Raw genomic sequence first — 19,876 nt, forward strand, 5'->3', positions numbered from 1 at the left:
AGAGAAATAAAAAGCATCCATGGCAGGGCATGCTGGTTTACACCTGTAATCCCAGCACAGGAGGTTGAGGTGGGAGGATCACTTCAGGCCAGGAGTTCAAAACCAACCTGGGCAACATAGGGAGACCCTGTCTCTATTTACACACACAAAAGGAAATAGAAACCATCCAAATCAAAGCACAGAAGAAAAAATCAGACTGGGGAAGAAAGCCAATAAAGGAGTTCTGCGACCTGTGGGATAATGTCTAGAAGTCTAACATGCTTATAACTGAAGTCATAGAAGAAGCAGAGATTAGAGAGGGTATGAAACAAGGTATTTGAAGAAATAATGGCCAAATTTTTGCAAAACGTGATAAAAATTATAAACCCAAAGATTCAACAGAAAAAAATTGTCCACTTAGACTTTAATAGCCAACCAAAAATTTATCATTCAAAAAATCAAAGCAAAATAAAAAACTTTGTTAGGTAAACAACACATGAGTGAGAAGTCATTGCTAGCACACCTATAGGATAATAAACGTAAGAAAAGAACAGAATGAGAAATGTGAGTAAATATGAAAGATAAATTTCTCTCTCTCTCTTTTTTTTTTTTTTTTTTTGAGACGGAGCCTTGCTCTGTTGCTCAGGCTGGAGCTCAATGGCGGGATCTCAGCTCACTGCAACCTCCGCCTCCTTGATTCAAGTGATTCTCCTGCCTCAGCCTCCGAGTAGTTGGGATTACAGGCAGCGACCACCATGGCCAGCTAATTTTTGTATTTTTAGTAGAGACGGGGTTTCGCCATGTTGGCCAGGCTGGTCTCGAACTCCTGACCTCAGGTGATCCGCCCGCCTTGGCCTCCCAAAGTGTTGGGATTACAGGTGTGACCCACCCTGCCCAGCCAATTTCTTGTTTTTAAATTGAGGATTGATGAGCACTCCTGCTTCTGGCCAAGGTGGAGTAAAAACAGTCAGATTTACACATCTGCCTGAAACAACTAAAAAATCCAAATAAATATGGAAAAACAATTCTCAAGATACTGGTCACAAGCAATAAAGGACAGTGACTCTTAGTGTCCTTTACTGGATGGAAAACAAAGTGAGCTATTGCCTTGAAAGAGTTTCCAGGCTGTAGCACAGGGATACAGACCTGAAGCAGAGCTCAGTAGACTGAATGGAGTAGGAAATGAGGTGAACAGTCCGCAGAAATGATGGTAACTCACAGGACAGAACACCAGGGAAAAGAGAATTTGCACATAAAGCGAGTCCAGCCATCTGTAGAGTCCCACTCTATTCAGCGGAGCAACGATAACAAAATGAACACAAGGAAACTGAGGGCAGGAAAAGAACCAACTAAAGAGTTAGAGAAAAGTGCGTAGTGCTCACAGAGGGCCAGGAATAGTGCATGTTCTCACATATTCTCATCACCCAGTATGGAAAAACCTTTCATTCACAAGGCACTGGGCAGAGTCCTCAGGAAGGACTCTGTTACTCTACTACTGTTTCAGTAGTAGAGAATAATTAGCCATAGCCTGACCACTGCTCTGGAACCTCCTAATAAATCATAAAAAGCAAGTGATCAAAGTGATCAAAATGTTTAAAAGTAAGTTAACTGCATCCCAGAACAAAGTTCAAGAATATTCATAGAAAAACAAAAATATTCAGCAACCAAGAAGGTAAAAATTCACAATGTCTGGCATTCAATCAAAAACTACCAAGCAGAATGGGAGAAAACATTTGCAAGACATATATCTGATAAGGGATTAATATCCAGAATATAGAGAACTCCTAAAATACAACAACAAAAACACAAACAACCCAATTTAAAAATGGGCAAAGGAACTGAATAGATATTTCTCCGAAGAAGATTTACAAATGGCCAATAAACCCATACAAATATACTCAACACCACTTATCATCAGAGAAATGCAAACAAAAACTACAAGATACTATCTCAGACCCACTAGAATGGCTACTATTAAAAAAAAAAAAAAAAAAAACGGAAAATAACAAGAGGTGAGAATGTGGAGAAATTGGAACCCTTGGACACTGTTGGTGGGAATGTAAAACAGTAGAGCTGTTGTGGAAAACAGTATGGTAGTTTCTCAAAATTTAAAAATAGAATTATCACGATACAGTAATTCTATTTCTGGAACTATACCCCACAAAATTCAAAGTACAGTCTTAAAGAGATATTTGTGGCCGGGTGCGGTGGCTCACACCTGTAATCCCAGCACTTTGAGAGGCAGAGGCAAGCAGATCACCTGAGGGGAGTTTGAGACCAGCCTGACCAACATGGAGAAACCCTGTCTCTACTAAAAATACAAAATTAACCAGGCTGGGTGGTGCACGTCTATAGGGATTATAATCCCAGCTACTCAGGAAGGCTGAGGCAGAAGAATCGCTTCAACCTGGGAGGCGGAGGTTGTGGTGAGACATTTGTACACTCATCTTCACAGAAGCATTATTCACAATAGCAAAACCAAGGAAGCAACCTAAGTGTCCAATAAATGGATGGATAAGGAAAATGTGGTCTATACATACAATGAAATATTATTCAGCCTTAAAAAGGAAGGAAATTCTGACATACACTACAACATGGATGAACCATGAGGACAATATTGTAAGTGACGTAAGCTAGTTACAACAAGACAAATACTGTATGATTCCACTTACATGAAGTAGTTAAGGAGTTAAAATCATAGAGACAGAAAATAGAATGGTGGTTACCAGGGGCGGCAGAATGGGGAAATGGAATAGTATTGTTTAATGGTTACAGACTTTCAGTTTTACAAGATGAAAACAGTTACAGAGATGAGTGGTAGTGATGGTTCTACAACATTATAAAAGTATTTAATACCACTGAACAACACACTTAAAAATGGTTAAGATGGTAAATTTTACGTTATCACAATTTAAAAAATAATAAATTTTTTAAAAAGTAAATTAAAACCTAAGCATGCCAAGTATCAGGAAAACATGACTCATAATGAGGAGAATAATCACTTGAAATTGACCCTGAACTGACATAGATACTAAATGAAACTAGCCGATTAGGATATTAAAAGTTATTAAAATTTTATTTCATATATTCAAAAAGTAGTAACACGGAAGATACAAAAAACACCTAAATTGAACTTGGAGAGATGAAAATGACAATGTCTAAGATGAAAAAATATACTAGATGGCATTGTAGCAGATTACATATTGCAGATGAAAAAAATTATTGAACTGAAGGCACAGCAAGGGAAACTATCCAAACTGAAACACACAGAATACAAAAGAACAAAAACATTAAAGAGCATCAGTAAGCTTTGGGACAATGTCAAGCAGCTTAATATGTGCAAATTAGTGTCTCCAAAGGACTCCAATGTGGGGAGAAGGGCTGCAAAATTTATTTTAGGGAAATGGGCAGGTCACAGTGGCTTACTCCTGTAAGCCCAGCACTTTGGGAGGGCAGGGTGGGAGAATCACTTGAGGCCAGGAGTTTGAGACCAGCCTGGACAATACAGCAAAATCCCATCTGTACAAAAAAATTTTAAAAAGCAACAATGGCTAAAAACTTTCCAAACTTGATGAAAACTATAGACCTATATATCTGAGAAGCTCAATAAATCCCAAATATAGGAAACATGAAGTTAATTACATCAAGACACATATAATCAAATATTCAAAATTGTTACTAATCTTAAATCTTTTTTTTCTTTTTTTGAGATGGAGTTTTGCTCTTGTTGCCCAGGCTGGAGTGCAATGGCGTGATCTTGGCTCACTGCAACCTCCGCCTCCTGGGTTCAAGCGATTCTCCTGTCTCAGCCTCCCGAGTAGCTGGGGTTACAGGCTCCTGCCACCACACCCAGCTAATTTCTGTTATTTTTAGAAGAGACGGGGTTTCGCCATGTTGGCCAGGCTGGTCTCGTACTCCTGACCTTAGGTGATCCACCCGCCTTGGCCTCCCAAAGTGCCGGGATTCCACGCGTGAGCCACCGTGTCCAGCCAACTAATCTTAAATCTTAAAAGTAGCCAGAGGAAAATAATGTGTACATACGTAAGTATAAAGATAATGATGACATCAGATTTTTCATTAGAAAGAAGCAAGTCAGAAAAAAGCTAATCAGTATCTTTAAAGTAATGTCAATTTAGAATTATATACCTGGTAAAAGTATCTTTCAAAAACAAAGGTTAAGTAAAGATGTTTTCAGTCAGACAAAAGCTGAAGAATTCATCATCAGCAGATCCACACTGTAAGAAATGTTAAAGGATGTCTTTTAGGTTGAAGAAAAATGACACCAGGCTATGGTGGTGCATGCCTATAATCCCAACACTTTGGGAGGCCAAGGTGGGTGGATCACTTGAGTTCAGGAGTTCAAGACCAGCCTGGGCAACATGGCGAAAACCCATCTCTACAAAAATTTAAAAATCAGTCGGCCACGGTGGTGTGCGCCTACAGTTCCAACTACTCAGGAAGTTGAGGTGGGGGAATTGCTTTAGCCCAGGAGGTCAAGGCTGCAGTGAGCTGAGATCATGCCACTGCACTCCAGCATGGGTAACAGAGTGAGACCCTGTCTCAAAAAAAAAAAAAAAAAAAAAGTACTCTTAGCAATTCTGAACTATACAATACGTTATTATTAATTTAGGGATTATAGGTGTGGGCCACTGCACCCAGCCAAGAGTAAATTTTAAATGCTCTCACTACAAAAAATAGTAAGTATGTAAGGTCATGGATATGTTAATTAGCTTGATTTAATCATTCCACAATGATTAAACACATACATCACATCACATTGGGCTGGGATGGTGCCTCACACCTGTAATCCCAGCACTTTGGGAGGCCGAGGCTGGTGGATCACTTGAGGTCAGAAGTTCGTGATCAGCCTGGGCAACATGGTGAAACCCAGTCTCTACTAAAAAAAAAAAAGGCCGGGCGCGGTGGCTCACGTGAGCCTGTAATCCCAGCACTTCGGGAGGCTGAGGTGGGCAGATCATGAGGTCAGGAGTTTGAGACCACCCTGGCCAACATGGCAAAACCCCATCTCTACTAAAAATACAAAAATTTGCCAGACACAGAGGCAGGCGCCTGTAATCCCAGCTACTGGGGAGGCTGAGGCAGGAGAATCGCTTGAACCCGGGAGGTGGAGGTTGCAGTGAGCTGAGATCACACCATTGTACTCTAGCCTGGACAACAAAGCAAGACTCCGTCTCAAAAAAAAAAAAAAAATTACATTGTACTCCACATACACAATTATTATTTTTTATTATTTAAAAAAATTTAAAAATCACAGGAAATGTAAATGATCCAAATACCCCAAATAAAAAACAGATATTTTCAAACTAGATAAAATAGCAGGATGCAAGGTATATGCTATCTACAAGAAATACATTTTAAATATAAAGATAAATATAGGTTAAAAGTAAAAGGATAAAACAAGAAGTACTATGCTAATTCTAGTCAAAAGAAAGTACAAATGGCTATATCAGCATCAAAGCAGACTTCAAAGTAGAGGATATTAGCAGGGGTAAAGAAAGTGGTTTGGTAACAGTAAAGGAGTCCATTAAACAGGAGGACATAATTCTAAATGTTTATACATCTAATAATAGAGTTTCAAAATACATGAAGAAAAAGCTGATAGAACTGTAAGGAGAAACATACATCTACAATTACAGTCAGAGATTTCAAAACTCCTTTGTCAATAATTGATAGAACAGGTAGGCCGAAAATTAGTAAGGATGTGGTAGAATTGTACAGTGTCAGCTGTGACACTGTACAATCTAATTATTAATTAGTGTTAATCAAGCTAATTAACAATCAGTGACCTGACTGTCATTTATAGAACACTATACCCAATAATAAGACAATACACATTCCTCTGAAGTGTACATGGAATATTTACCAAAATAGACCATATCCTTGGCTATTCACAAGTCTCAATAAATACAGAAGGACTCAAACCAAACAAAGCATATTCTCTGACCATAAGGAATTAAATTAGAATAAATATCTCAAATTAAATTGTTGAAAAAATTTAATCACAAGGTAATAGACAAAAATATGGAAGGAAACATATAAAGTTATACTAATATTAATAACTTCATGGAGATAAAAATGATGAAAGGTTGGAGACAGAGCCTTAAGGATGTTAAATACAGTTTTGCACTGTTTCACTAGTTATAACAAATATGTATTCCTTTGGAAATTAAAAAAATATATAGGTTTTTTTTGAGATGAAGTCTTTTTTTTGTTGTTTTGTTTTGTTTTTGTTTTTGTTTTTTGAGACAGTCTTGCTGTGTTGCCCAGGCTTGGAGTGCAGTGGCGCGATCTTGGTTCACTGCAGCCTCTGCCTCCCAGGTTCAAGCAATTCTCCTGCCTCAGCTTTCCGAGTAGCTGGGACAGGCACGGGCCACCATGCCTGGCTAATTTTTGTATTTTCAGTGGAAACAGGGTTTCACCATGTTGGCTAGGCTGGTCTTGAACTCCTGACCGCATGTGATCCACCCACCTCAGCCTCCCAAAGTGCTGGGATATCAGGCATGAGCCACTGCACCCGACCCACAAATATTTAAAATAAATTTCACCTTTCCATTTCAGGTGACCTGAGCCAACTTCTGTATCAAATAATCATATTAACCCTGAATAAAACAATCAAATGCTGAAATTTATTTAATAATTCCTCTATTACTGGACATTTAGGTTGTTTTCCATTTTCTACCTTATATAACGAAGGCTACAACAACAGATAGGTCTTCCTTAAATGGCAGTCCTCAGCTTTCCTAAAAATCCATCTCCTCACTGCTTGCATGTGGAAAACAAGCTCCAATGTACATTTTTAACTCACTAATCTATGCCTCCCATAATCTAATGACTTGAGAGCAGAGGTCTGCTTTTGTGTGCTCACTTGACAGCATACATACTAAAATTGGAACGGTACAGTGAAGATTAGCATGGCCCCTGTGCAGAGATACATGTAAATTTGCAAAGTGTTCCATATTTTTTTTTTTTTGAGACAGAGTTTTGCTCTTGTTGCCCAGGCTGGAGTGCAATGGCGTGATCTTGGCTCACAGCAACCCCCGCCTCCCGGGTTCAAGTGATTCTCCTGCCTCAGCCTCTCAAGTAGCTGGGATTACAGACATGCGCCACCACGCCCGGCTAATTTTGTATTTTTAGTAGAAACGAGACTTCTCCATGTTGGTCAGGCTGGTCTCGAACTCCTGACCTCAGGTGATCTGCCTGCCTCAGCCTCCCAAAGTGCTGGGATTACAGGCGTGAGCCACCGCACCCGACCAATATTTTTTTCAAAAATAAAAAATAAAATAAAATGGCTTTTGCTACATAGGCGCTTTGCCTGCTACAGCAATTAAGTTGATAAAACATATATCTTTTACCTTTGTCTCAAAATCCTAGAGGGCTTACTTTAATCCATATCCAATATGTTAAGAAATATGTGATTTGTAAGCAGGTTTTTTTTTTTTGAGACAGTCTCACCCTGTTGCCCAGGCTAGAGTGCAATGGTGCAATCTCAGCTCACAGCAACCTCCACCTCCCAGGTTCAAGTGATTCTCGTTGCCTCAGCCTCCTGAGTAGCTAGGATTATAGGCATGTACCAGCATACCTGGCTAACTTTTGTATTTTTAATAGACACGGGGTTTCACTATGTTGGGCAGGCTGGTCTCAAACTCCTGACCTCAGGTGACCTGCCTGCCTCACCCTCCCAAAGTGCTGGGATTACAGGCATAAGCCACTATGCCCGGCCTTCATAAGCAGTCTTTAAGTAGTAATCATTAACTATCAAACACAGAATCTAAGAACACTTGTAGGTTAATGACTTTTTTTTTTTTAAGAGACTGGGTCTCACTCTGTCACCCAGGCTGGAGTGCGGTAGGATGAGCGCAGTTCACTGCAGCCCTCAAACTCCTAGGCTCAAGTGATCCTCCTGCCTGAGCCTCCCCACTAGCTGGGACTACAGGTACATGTTACCATGTTCAGCTAATTTTCTTATTTCACTTTTTGTAGAGATGGGGTTGTGCTTCGTTGCCCAGGCTGGTCTCAAACTCCTAGGCTCAAGCAATTCTCTCACCTCATCCTTCCAAATTGTTGGGATTTACAGGCATGAGTCACTGTGTCCAGCCTGATAACATTTTTTAATGAGATCTGTTTTACCAATTATAAAAGTGAAACATGAGGCCAAGTGTGGTGGCTCATGCCTGTAATCCCAGCACTTTGGGAGGCCAAGGCAGGAAGACTGCTTGAGCCCAGGAATTTGAGACCAGCCTGGGCAACATGGCGAGACTGCAAATCTATAAAAATAAATAAATAAATAAGCTGGGCGTGGTGGCACATGCCTATAGTCCTAGCTACTCTGGAGGCTAAGGTGAGAAGACTGCTTGAGCCTGGCAGGTCAAGGCTGCAGTGAGCCGTGATTGTGCCACTGCACTGCACAATGGGCAACAGAATGACAGACTCTGTCTCAAAAATAAATTTAAAAAAGTAAAACATGCTCAGTGTGAAACTTTGTACAATACCAAAAAATATAAAGAAGCACATGTGTATTATATTTTTCCTTTTAATGTGGCAAAAATCTTTATTTTTATATATATATATATATATATATATATATATATATATATGTTGTGGTTTTTTTTTCTTTTGAGATGGAATTTCGCTCTCATTGTCCAGGCTGGAGTGCAATGGCGTGGTCTCAGCTCACTGCAACCTCCGCCTCCCAGATTCAAGCAATTCTCCTGCCTCAGCCTCCCAAGTAGCCGGGATTACAGGCACCTGTAGAGTTTCACTATGTTGGCCAGGCTGTTCATGAACTCCTGACCTCAGGTGATTTGCCCACCTAGGCCTCTTAAAGTATTGGGATTACAGGCGTGAGCCACCGCACTGGGCCAATATATATATATAGTAGCAAAAATAAAAAAATAAAATAAATTAAAAAAAATAAAGTTGTAGGGTTTTTTTTGAGAAGGAGTCTTGCTCTGTTGCCCAGGCTGGAGTGCAGTGGTGTGATCTTGGCTCACTGCAACCTCCACCTCCTGGGTTCAAGCAATTCTCCTGCCTCAGCCTCGGGAGTAGCTAGGACTACAGGCGCGTGCCACCACACCCGGCTAATTTTTTGTATTTTTAGTAGAGACGGGGTTTCACCGGGTTAGCCAGGATGGTCTTGATCTCCTGACCTCGTGATATATTTTTATAGTCTTTTTAAATTTAATAATATTTATTTTCCAACGTCATTGTTTACAAGTATCATAGCAGCAACTTTCTTTCTTTCTCTCTCTCTCTCTTTGTTTATTTGCCTAGAAGTTGTCAAAAATTGCCACTGCTGACCAGGCAGCTCATGCCTATAATCCCAGCACTTTGGGAGGCCGAGGTAGGAGGATTGCTTGAGCTCAGGAGTTTGAGACCAGCCTGGGCAACATGGCAAAACCCCATCTCTACAAAAAATACAAAAATTAGCTGGGCATTGTGGTGCACACCTATAGTGTGCACCTACTAGGGAGACTGAGTTGGGGGAACGCTTGAGCTCAGCAGGAGGTCAAGGCTGCAGTGAGCTGTGATCACACCACTGCACTCCAGCCTGGGCAACAAAGTGAGACCCTGTCTCAAAAAAAAAAAAAAAAAAGAAAGAAAGAAATTGCCATTGCAGACCGTATTTCAAGTCATCATGGCAAGGTAATGGGAATAGTTCTCAATTAGCAATGATCGTGCCTTAGATAAGGGGCTATGACACTGCCACTGCAGAACTGCAACTTTCAATGTGTTACTTCAGACAGAAAATAAATACAGCTTGGAACTTAGCAGGAAGTGCTTATATCTTACCAAAAGTCCTAGAACTTTCTGCTGAATGGATGACTCAGTTGGGAAAGACTGTAAAAAGAAAAAGAAAACTATAATTACCTAAAGAACCAAATATAAAATAAATGCTAAAGTAAATAAATTAATAAATATCAAAACTGTAAGCTAAATTCCCATTCTAACCTCTAGAACCCTCATGAAGAGTTCTAACCCTTGGTTTTCAATAAAGTGTCTACAAGTGGTTGGAGATTCATCTGTGAGGTTCCAAAGTGCACTCAAAGTAAATTTCAATGTAGTGTCCACTGAATTTTGATTGGTTTTCTGCTTCACTATTTGAAGAAGTTGCTGAAAAAGAAAAAAAACAGAAATAAGTTTTCATTTTTGAACTGTTATTACAATTTGTGGTGATTAATAACCACAAGTCCATGAGGATTAGTCTCATGGCTTAAAGCATTTCCTGTAAAGGTACTTATAACAAACAGCCCCTTGGACTGAACTTTTCTTCAAGAAAAAAGTATAAGATTTTCATAAATACTTCTACATTATTCTGATCATACCTATAATGTAATCACCCATAAATAACATAGGCAAAATGATTAAAACTTGGGTCAACTATCTTACTCATTCAGTCACAGCATATACTTATTTTAGAGTCTAGAATTTAAAAGGCAAAGGAAGAGAAGGGCAAATGAAGCTAACATTTATTAAGGATTAGCAAATTATATTCTATATTGTAGTACTGTTATTCCCATTTTTTAGGAGAGAAAATTGAGTCTGAGAAATATTAACTAATTTGTTCATAGTCAATTTAGTCAGAGAAAGTAAGAATAGGAAGACCTAATCTATTCAACTCCAAGTTTTCCTTAAGAAAAAAAAGAAAGGAAAAACTACATACAATAAGAGAATTAAAGTCTATCTTGACTATAAATAAGACAATAGCCCCTCCCTCCTCAGCCTTCCCTGAGAGCAGATGATGCAGTACCTCTGTCTTCCTTTTTCTTATTTTTCCCCCTTTCCCCTTCCCTTTTTATTTCCTTTTCCCCTCCTCTCTTTCAAAAAACAAGAAGATAATAGCTTTGAAATTCCAGGTGTAAATTAGTTCTATCATAGCTTTACCCTAAAAAATTTATGTTTGAAAAGTAAGTGGTTTTAAAACTACATAAGGTATCCATAATTCAATTTTTAGATTATACTTTTGGAGGTAAAAAAGGAAGCTCTGTTAAAACAGACATAAGAAAACATTAATGAACATAATACTAGTGGCTATACACAATTCAGGAAAAAAACTGAAGAAACACAAACATGTAGGTATAGTTAGGTATTACTACTATTACTAATTCCTTTTTTTTAACTTTTTTAAATTTTTTTGGGACAGAGTCTTGCTGTTTTGCCCAGGCTGGAGTGAAGCGGCGCAATCTCAGCTCACTGCAACCTCTGCCCCCGCCGGGGTTCAAGTGATTCTCTGTCTCTCAGCCTCCCAAGTAGCTGGGATTACAGGCGCATGCCACCACACCTAGCTAATTTTTGTATTTTTAGTAGAGATGGCGTTTCACCATGTTGGCCACACTGGTCTCGAACTCCTGATCTCAGGTAATCCACCCGCCTCAGCCTCCCAAAGTGCTAGGATTACAGGCGTGAGCCACTGTGCCCAGCCTACTAATTCCTTCTTTAAGCTTGATTTCCTCCCAAAGCATATGAGTAGATTTCCTAAAAAATCTTTGAAGATACCAAAATTACTGAGAGACATATACAGCAATAAGAGGTCATTTTTTAAAACTGTCACCCCTGAAAATAGTAAAATAAACAAAATAAGCATCTTTTTCTACTTATCTAATGTATATTATATTTAGTGTTAGGTACTTAGCATATACTACCTCAGTTAATCATTTTTCTTTTTTTTTTTTTGACATGGAATCTCACTCTATCACTCAGGCTGGAGTGCAGTGACACAATTATAGTTCACTGTAGACTCGAACTCCCAAGCTCAAGCGATCCTCTTGCTTCAACCTCCTGAGTAGCTGAGACTACAGGTACGTGCCACCAAGCCCAGCTAATTTTTTTTTTTTTATTAGAGCTAGAATCTTGCTATGTTGACCATGCTGGTCTCAAACTCCTGGCTTTAAGTGATCCTCCCACCTCAGCCTCCCAAAGTTCTGGGATTACAAGCATGAGCTTTTCTTTTCATTTAACCTTCATAAGAACTATATTAAGTATTTTTTATCACCCCAAAGAAAACTGTGATTTGCCCAAAATACATGGGTAGTAAGAGACATAACTGAAAATAAATCCAGATATGTCAACTCCAGAATTCCTACTCTTTTCATTATTCCCGAATAGCCTTCTCTCTAACATTATTTTTTTCCTTTTTCTTTTTTTTTTTTTGAGACGGAATCTCACTCTCTTGCCCAGGCTGGAGTGCAGTGGCCCAGTCTCGGCTCACTGCAACCTCCACCTTCCCGGTTCAAGCGATTCTCCTGCCTTAGCCTCTTGAGTGGCTGGGATTACAGGTGCATACCACCACACCTGGCTAATTTTTGTATTTTTAAGTAGAGATGGGGTTTCACCATGTTCGACACCAGGAGGCTGGTGTCGAACTCCTGACCTCGTGATCCGCCCACCTCAACCTCCCAAATTACAGGCGTGGGCCACTGCGCCCAGCTATTTTTTTCATTTTTTTTTTTTTTTTTTTTGAGACGGAGTCTCCCTCTGTCGACCAGGCTGGAGTGCAGTGGCGTTATCTCGGCTCATTGCAAGCTCCGCCTCCTGGGTTCACATCATTCTCCTGCCTCAGCCTCCTGAGTAGCTGGGACTACAGGCGTCCGCCACCACGCCCGGCTAATTTTTTGTATTTTTAGTAGAGACGGGGTTTCACTGCATTAGCCAGGATGGTCTCGATCTCCTGACCTTGTGATCCACCCGCCTCAGCCTCCCAAATTGCCGGTATTACAGGTGTGAGCCACCATGCCCAGCCTATTTTTTTCATTCTTATCTCTATTATTATACTTTTTAGATTTTGTTACAACCATATCTACATAGCTATTTTTTTTCTATTGCACTGTTTGTTATGGGTAGAATTTATAGATATAATTCAGTGTGAATTATAATTACGTAATTATAATTCAGTGTGAATTCCCTAACATCTAGTAAAGTAGCAAGTATCATTCATTTGATATCATGTGTACTTTATATATATTTATCAAATGAATGGTTTACTTTCTCATTACATACATAATTTATAAGTCACGGAAAAAGGGAGTCTCTTATTTGACTTTTCCATGTAGTATTACTATTCAAACACCTCATGCCAGGATTTTAACAGGCATGTTTAAATATACTTTTTGCCTCTAAGTCTTCCCTAAAACATTGTTTATATCTACTCCCTTTAAAGCTTTTTAAAGTTTTCGTGGTTTACTAATTTCCTCAACTGATTGTAACCAAGCAAAATCATATATCTACTTCCCCAAAGCATACAGCACAACCTTATGCCTGTAATAGTCTCTACATTTTCTATATAAATAACAAGAATCACAGAGTTTTAGAATCAGATAGGTGTTTTGTATTTTTGGAGACAGGGTCTTGCTCTGTCACCCAGGCTGGAGTGCAGTAGCGTCATCACGGCTAACTGCAACCTTGACCACTTGGGCTCAAGCAATCCTTCCACCTCAGCCTCTTGCGTAGCTGGGACCACAGACATGTGCTACCATAGCTGGCTAATCTTTAAATTATTTGTATAGATGGGGTCTCATATTGCCCAGGCTGGTCTTAAACTCCTGGGCTCAAGCAACCCTCCTGCCTTGGCCTCCCAAAATGCTGGGATTACAGGCATAACCACTGTGCTTGGCCTTAGATAGGATCTTAACACTTATGTAGACCCCAATGCTTCAAGTAATTTTCCCAAATTCACAAAGTGAGTTTACAAGCTAGATCCTAGGTCATCTGACTCCTAGGTCAAGGCTTTTTCCATTTCTGTTAAGGAGTAAAGCTGCATATATGAAAAGAAATAAATACACTTCTTTAGAAGTAACCAAAAAAAAAATTTTTGTTTGTTTGTTTTGAGAAAGGGTCTCAGTCTGTCACCCAGGCTGGAGTGCAGTACCATGATCACAGCTCACTGCAGCCTTGACCTCCTGGGCTCAAGTGATCCTCCCACCTCAGCCTCCTGAGTAGTTGGAACCACGGGCATGTGCCACAATGTCCAACTTTTTTTTTTTTGGTAGAGAAGGGGTCCCATTAGATTGCCCAGACTGTTCTTGAACTCCTGGCCTCAAGTGATCCCCTCCTGCCTTGGCCTCCCAAAGTGCTGGGATTACAGGTGTGAGTCAACACATGCCTAGCCACAAAAAATTTTTATTAAAATATAAAATGTTGGCTGGGCATGGTGGCTCACGCCTGTAATCCCAGCACTTTGGGAGGCCGAGGCGGGCGGATCATGAGGTCAGGAGATCGAGACCATCCTGGCTAACATGGTGAAACCCCATCTCTACTAAAAATACAAAAAAATTAGCCAGGCATGGTGGCGGGCGCCTGTAGTCCCAGCTACTCGGGAGGCTGAGGCAGGAGAATGGTGTGAACCCAGGAAGCGGAGCTTTCAGTGAGCCGAGATCGTACCACTGCACTCCAGCCTGGGCGATAGTGCAAGACTCTGTCTAAAAAAAATATATATATATATATGTTTTTATATATATCTATATTTATTTATATATTTATATATATTTATATATCTATATATCTATATATATCTCTATATATCTATATATATCTATATATCTATATATCTATATATATCTATATATCTATATATCTATATATATCTATATATCTATATATATCTATATATCTATATATCTATATATATCTATATATCTATATCGATATATATCTATATATATTTATATATATCTATATATATCGATATATATCTATATATATTTATATATATCTATATATATCTATATATAATACGTATATTTATATATTTATGTATATTTATATATATATTTATATTTATATATATAAAATGTCAGAAAATATACAATACTGCCTAAAAACAATAAACATGAATATCTCGTGGCCTGCATGGAGGAGATTATAGACTTACCCTGACAATGAAGAGCTCAGTACCAAGCTGTGCAGTTTGTTCTGTAGAAAGCTGCAAGCAAGTGAAAAACAAATTCAATGTCCAAGAACTCATTAATGTGAGTTTAGTATCATTCACTGTACCTCACTCCAAAGGTCAGACTAAAATCTCTGATCACCTTGGAATTCTGCTGTGTATCTGTTTTTGGGAGGCCTGCCTCGGCCTCCCAAAGTGCTGGGATTATGGGCGTGAATCACTGTGCCCAGTCAAATTCTGCAACATCGAATGTAGCTTGAATAAGCAGGCTGGCAGAGAGATTTACTAATGTTTCTGGCACACAGATTTTGGTGGGAAACAGTAAATGTAGTGAGAAACAGCTGCCTACAGAAAATTATTCAGCAAGAGTTCAGGTACCTTGGCAGCCAGGATGGAAATGATAGCAACTGCCATCCTTTGCATGTTTTGATCCTCATGGTTGCAGAGCCACTGCATGACAAGCTTGGCTGCTTCAAACCTGAAAACACAAAAAGGGTTTCATGGATTAATCGTGGAGGCCCAGGCACAATTTCAGAGTTCCAACTAGGAACTGATGCTACAACTTAAATACGTGAAAAGGCAAGGGAAAATTCCTCTTAACTGGTAGAGAGTAACAATTACACTTAGTGTTTTAAAGATGATGCCATATTATTAATTCTGACAACATTTCGTAAAGAAAGAAGGGTTTGGAAAATATGATTCCAACTATTTGGCATTTCATCTTCTAGAATTATAACATATTTCTATTCTGTATTTCTAAATTATAGTGATTTCCATATTATAGGTGTAATTTAAGTATTTTTTGGGTTCCTCATAGCACCTAACACAACAGAAACATTCATTCATTCATTCACAAACATATATTAAATTCTTGTTTTGTGCCAGATATTGTTCTTAGTGCTGGAGATAGAATAGTGAACAAAACAGAAAAATGTCCCTACTTTCATAGAGCTTACACTCTAGTGAGGAAGACAGGTAATAAATCAGATAAACAAGTAAAATATATCGTATGGTTAGGTACTGACCATATGCTATGGAAAAAAATAAATAAAGCAGGAAAAGAGGATATGAAATGTTGAAATTTTACGTAGGGTGGCTATGGAAGGCCTCATTGAAACTTTTGAGGAAGTAAGAAAGAACCATATGGGTATTTAGGGGACAAGCATTCCAGGCAGAGGGGAGGAGAAATACAACAGCCCTGAAGTGGGTATGGGCATAGAAATATCAACAAATAGCATGGAGGTCAGTGAGGCCAGAAGAGAGAGAACAAGGGAAGAGTTCTGAAAGAGAAAGTGAGAGGTAACAGAGGCACCAGATCACATAGAGTCTAGTTATTAGTCCATTCTTGCATTGCTATAAATAACTACCTGAGACTGGGTAATTTATAAAGAAAAGAGGTTTAATTGGCTCATGGTTCCACAGGCTGTAAGGAAGCACCGCTGGGAAGGCCTCAGGAAACTTGCAATCATGGTGGAAGGTGAGACTGGCACATCCTACATGGGTGAAGGAGATGGAAGGGCAAAGCCTGAGGTGCTACACACTTTTAAACGACCAGATCTCTTGAGAACTCTCACAAGACAGCACTCGGGGGATGGTGCTAAACCATTAGAAAACACCCCCATGATCCAATCACCTCCCACTAGGCCCCACCTCCAGCACTGGTGATTACAATTTAACATGAGATTTGGGTGGGGTCACAGGGCCAAACCATATCATTAAGGAACTAGCTTTTACTCTGAATGAGAGAGAAAGCCACAGAAGGCTTCTGAGCAGGAATATGACATGAGCAGGACTACTCGATCAGCTGTGTTTAGAATAAACGCCAGGAGGGCAAGGACAGAAGCAAGAGAGCAGTTCTGAGGCTACTGCAGTAATTCAGGAGAGAAATCACTTTTAGTCTACTCCAAGTGACAGAAATGGAAGTGAAGAGAAATGGATGAATTCTGGATAAATTTTGAAGATTAGAGCTGGATTTGCCAAAGAACTCAATGTGGGATACAAGGAGAAAAATCAAGATGAGCTCAAGGAATATATCTGATTATGTTACCCATAGTTTCATCCTTAAGACTCAGATCAAATATCACTGCCTTTGAGGTGGTTTCTTTGACACATTGATCACTGCCTTCTTAGCTCCTTAGTACTTTAGGTATAGCTGTCAGAGATCCACAGTCATCTGCAGACTCACTTGAATCCCCATTTGGCCTGTGCGCTCCTTGAGGGCGGGGACTATATATCCTATTTAGCCCTTTATGCCACGCACGCACTCAATACAGTGATCAAAACATAAAGTGTTTAATATATGTTGACTGAATGATTATTTTCAGGTAGATTACTAATCTACAACTTCTCTTTAAATTTACTATTACCTTCTTTCTGTTTCCAAGGCCATTTCTGATTAGGCCCACTACTTGCATTCTTCTACAATATATTCCTAATTGGCTTCCCTGTCTCCACTAGTTTCCAATCAATGTGTGCCTGCACATTAGAAATAAACCTCTGGCCAGGAGCGGTGGCTCACGCCTGTAATCCCAGCACTTTGGGAGGCCGAGGTGGGTGGATCATAAGGTCAAGATATACAGACCATCCTGGCAAACATGGTGAAACCCCATCTCTACTAAAAACACAAAAAATTAGCTGGGTGTGGTGGTGCACGCCTGTAGTCTCAACTACTCGGGAGGCTGAGGCAAGAGAATCACTTGAACCCGGGAGGCAGAAGCTGCAGTGAGCCGAGATCACGCCAGTGCACTCCAGCCTGGCGACAGAGTGAGACTCCATCTCAAAAAAGAAAGAAGAAAGGAAAGGAAAGGAAGGGAAAGGAAGAAAACAAAGAAAAGAAAGGAAAGGAAAGAAAGGAAAGGAAAAAAAGAAAGAAAGGAAGGAAGGAAGGAAGGAAGAAAGAAAGAAATAAAGAAAGAAACCTGTTCGAGGACTTAGGTATGATGTCACTCCCATACTCAAAGCATTCTAGGACTTTAGCGTGGGGCCATATCAAGCTTTTTTCCTGCCTACCCTATGCTTTCTGCAAAGTGGATTGTTCATTAGTCTTCACACATGCCCACAAGTATGAGGTAACACAGGCTAGTGGTACAGTGTAGAGATTCTCAAGTCAGTTGTGGGTTTGAATTCTAATTCTACTTAATGTTAATGATAACAATAAAATAAATTATTTTATCATGTGAGGCAATGTAGTCAAGTTGTTAAGAACATTATACACTTTGGAGTCAGCTTGGAGTCAAATATCACCTCCACCACTTATTAACTTTTTGTTTGTTTTTGAGACGGAGTTTCACTCTTGTTGCCCAGGCTGGGGTGCAGTGGCACAATCTTGGCTCCCTGCAACCTCTGCCTCCAGGATTCTCCTGCCTCAGCCTCCTGAGTAGCTAGGAGCCGCCACTACACCTGGCTAATTTTTTGTATTTTTAGTAGAGACAGCGTTTCACCATGTTGGCCAGCCTGCTCTAGAACTCCTGACCTCAAGTGATCCACTTGTCTTGGCCTCCCAAAGTGTTGGGATTACATTCTCCATGAGCCCCTGCGCCTGGCCTAACTTTGGGACTCTGACCAAATTCCTTAGCCTCGCTGAACTTCAACATTCTTATCTGTAAAATAGTAACAAAAACTTATTCCAGGCTGGGTGTGCTGGCTCACACCTGTAATCCCAGCACTTTGGGAGGCCGAGGTGGCAGATCACCTGAGGTCAGGAGTTTGAGACCAGCCTGGCCAATATGGTGAAACCCCGCCTCTACTAAAAATACAAAATTAGCCTTGCATAGTGGCGCACACCTGTAGTCACAGCTACTCAGGAGACTGAGGCAGGAGAATTGCTTGAACCCGGGAAGCAGAGGTTGCAGTGAGCCGAGATCTTGCTATTGCACTCTAGCCTGGGCAATAAGAGCGAAACTCTGTCTCAAAAAATAAATAAATAAATAAATAAAATAAAAACCTATTCTATAGGGTTGTCATGAGGATTAAATGGTATCACATAGAAGCTTAAGACTCAGTACAGAATTTGGCATAAAATAAGTTCTTCATAAAAGTTAATTTTTACTAATATAATTGACTCTCTCTGTGCCTTTATTCATGCAGTTTCAACAACATAAAACAATTCAATCAGCTCTCATCTTCAAAACAACATAGCATGGATGAAAAAATGGAGGACCTGGAGTCAGACTGAATTTAAATCTAGACTCTGCTACTTACTATCTTATTACCTTGGGCAAGTTACTAATCCTTTCTGTGTCTCTATTTCCTCATCTGTAAAATGAAGATCATAAGAGCAATAATTTAATTTCACAGGATTGTTCTGAGGACTGAATAAGCTTACATAAAACACTTTAGCACAATGCCTGCCTGGCAGTAGTAAGTGCTTCATACATGTTAGTTTTTACCATTTTTATCTCAAGTGCCATAACTAACAGGAAATCCTTAATGATCATCAGTCAGACAGAATCTTTCCTTCCTTGTGTGGGGGCACAATGCATTTCATTAACACCTCTTCTATGAAAATTCTGTCTCATGTACTATTCATTCATTCATTCATCCATCAATCCATTAAATATCCACCCAAGCACTAGAGACAAAGAGATGAATCAGTCATAGCCTCTGACCACAAAGAAGGTCAATTCTAGCAGAGTGCATTGGCTAGATGAGAGGTAAGCAAACTACATAGCCTGTGGATCTGGCTGCCTGTTTTGTAAAGTTCTGTTGGAACACAGCCATATCCATTTGCTTACATATTACCTATGGCTGCTTTTGAGGGTCAATGGCAGAGTTAAATAGCTGCAACAGAGACTCTATAGCCCATAGGCCTAGAGTATTTATAATCTAGCCCTTTAAGAAAACATTAAGGAGTAGAATATAATCTTTAGGAGAGTGACTATGTCTTTCCTACCTTAGACTTTGTTACGATGATGAGCACAGAGGTTCAATATTTCCAAAATAAAATTAGCAATCTACATGAGATATACGTAGTTATATTTTTATCCAAATTGTTTATTT

General features: G+C 39.6%; 1 protein-coding gene, 1 long non-coding RNA gene and 1 other non-coding gene across 3 annotated transcripts in view; 2 read left to right on the forward strand and 1 right to left on the reverse strand.

Annotated features, from left to right (window-relative positions):
* Positions 1–19,876, reverse strand: part of ZYG11B (zyg-11 family member B, cell cycle regulator) — a 99,762-nt gene that overhangs the window by 15,557 nt on the left and 64,329 nt on the right. Inside the window, exons 7-10 of the mRNA XM_009250261.3 lie at positions 15,257–15,356; positions 14,864–14,914; positions 9,949–10,110; positions 9,790–9,837 (exon numbers count right to left, since the gene is read on the reverse strand). Coding sequence (XP_009248536.1) covers positions 9,790–9,837; positions 9,949–10,110; positions 14,864–14,914; positions 15,257–15,356 — 361 coding nt within the window. The remainder of the gene's footprint in view (positions 1–9,789; positions 9,838–9,948; positions 10,111–14,863; positions 14,915–15,256; positions 15,357–19,876) is intronic.
* LOC129056846 (U6 spliceosomal RNA) lies at positions 6,858–6,962 on the forward strand. The gene has a single exon (XR_008521438.1). It is a non-coding gene; the product is annotated as a U6 spliceosomal RNA (small nuclear RNA).
* LOC129059127 (uncharacterized) lies at positions 11,697–19,138 on the forward strand. Its single transcript, XR_008524849.1, has 3 exons — positions 11,697–11,795; positions 16,301–16,355; positions 18,965–19,138. It is a non-coding gene; the product is annotated as an uncharacterized LOC129059127 (long non-coding RNA).

Source organism: Pongo abelii, chromosome 1, assembly GCF_028885655.2.
Source record: "Pongo abelii isolate AG06213 chromosome 1, NHGRI_mPonAbe1-v2.0_pri, whole genome shotgun sequence".
Classification (NCBI taxonomy): Eukaryota; Metazoa; Chordata; class Mammalia; order Primates; family Hominidae; genus Pongo; species Pongo abelii.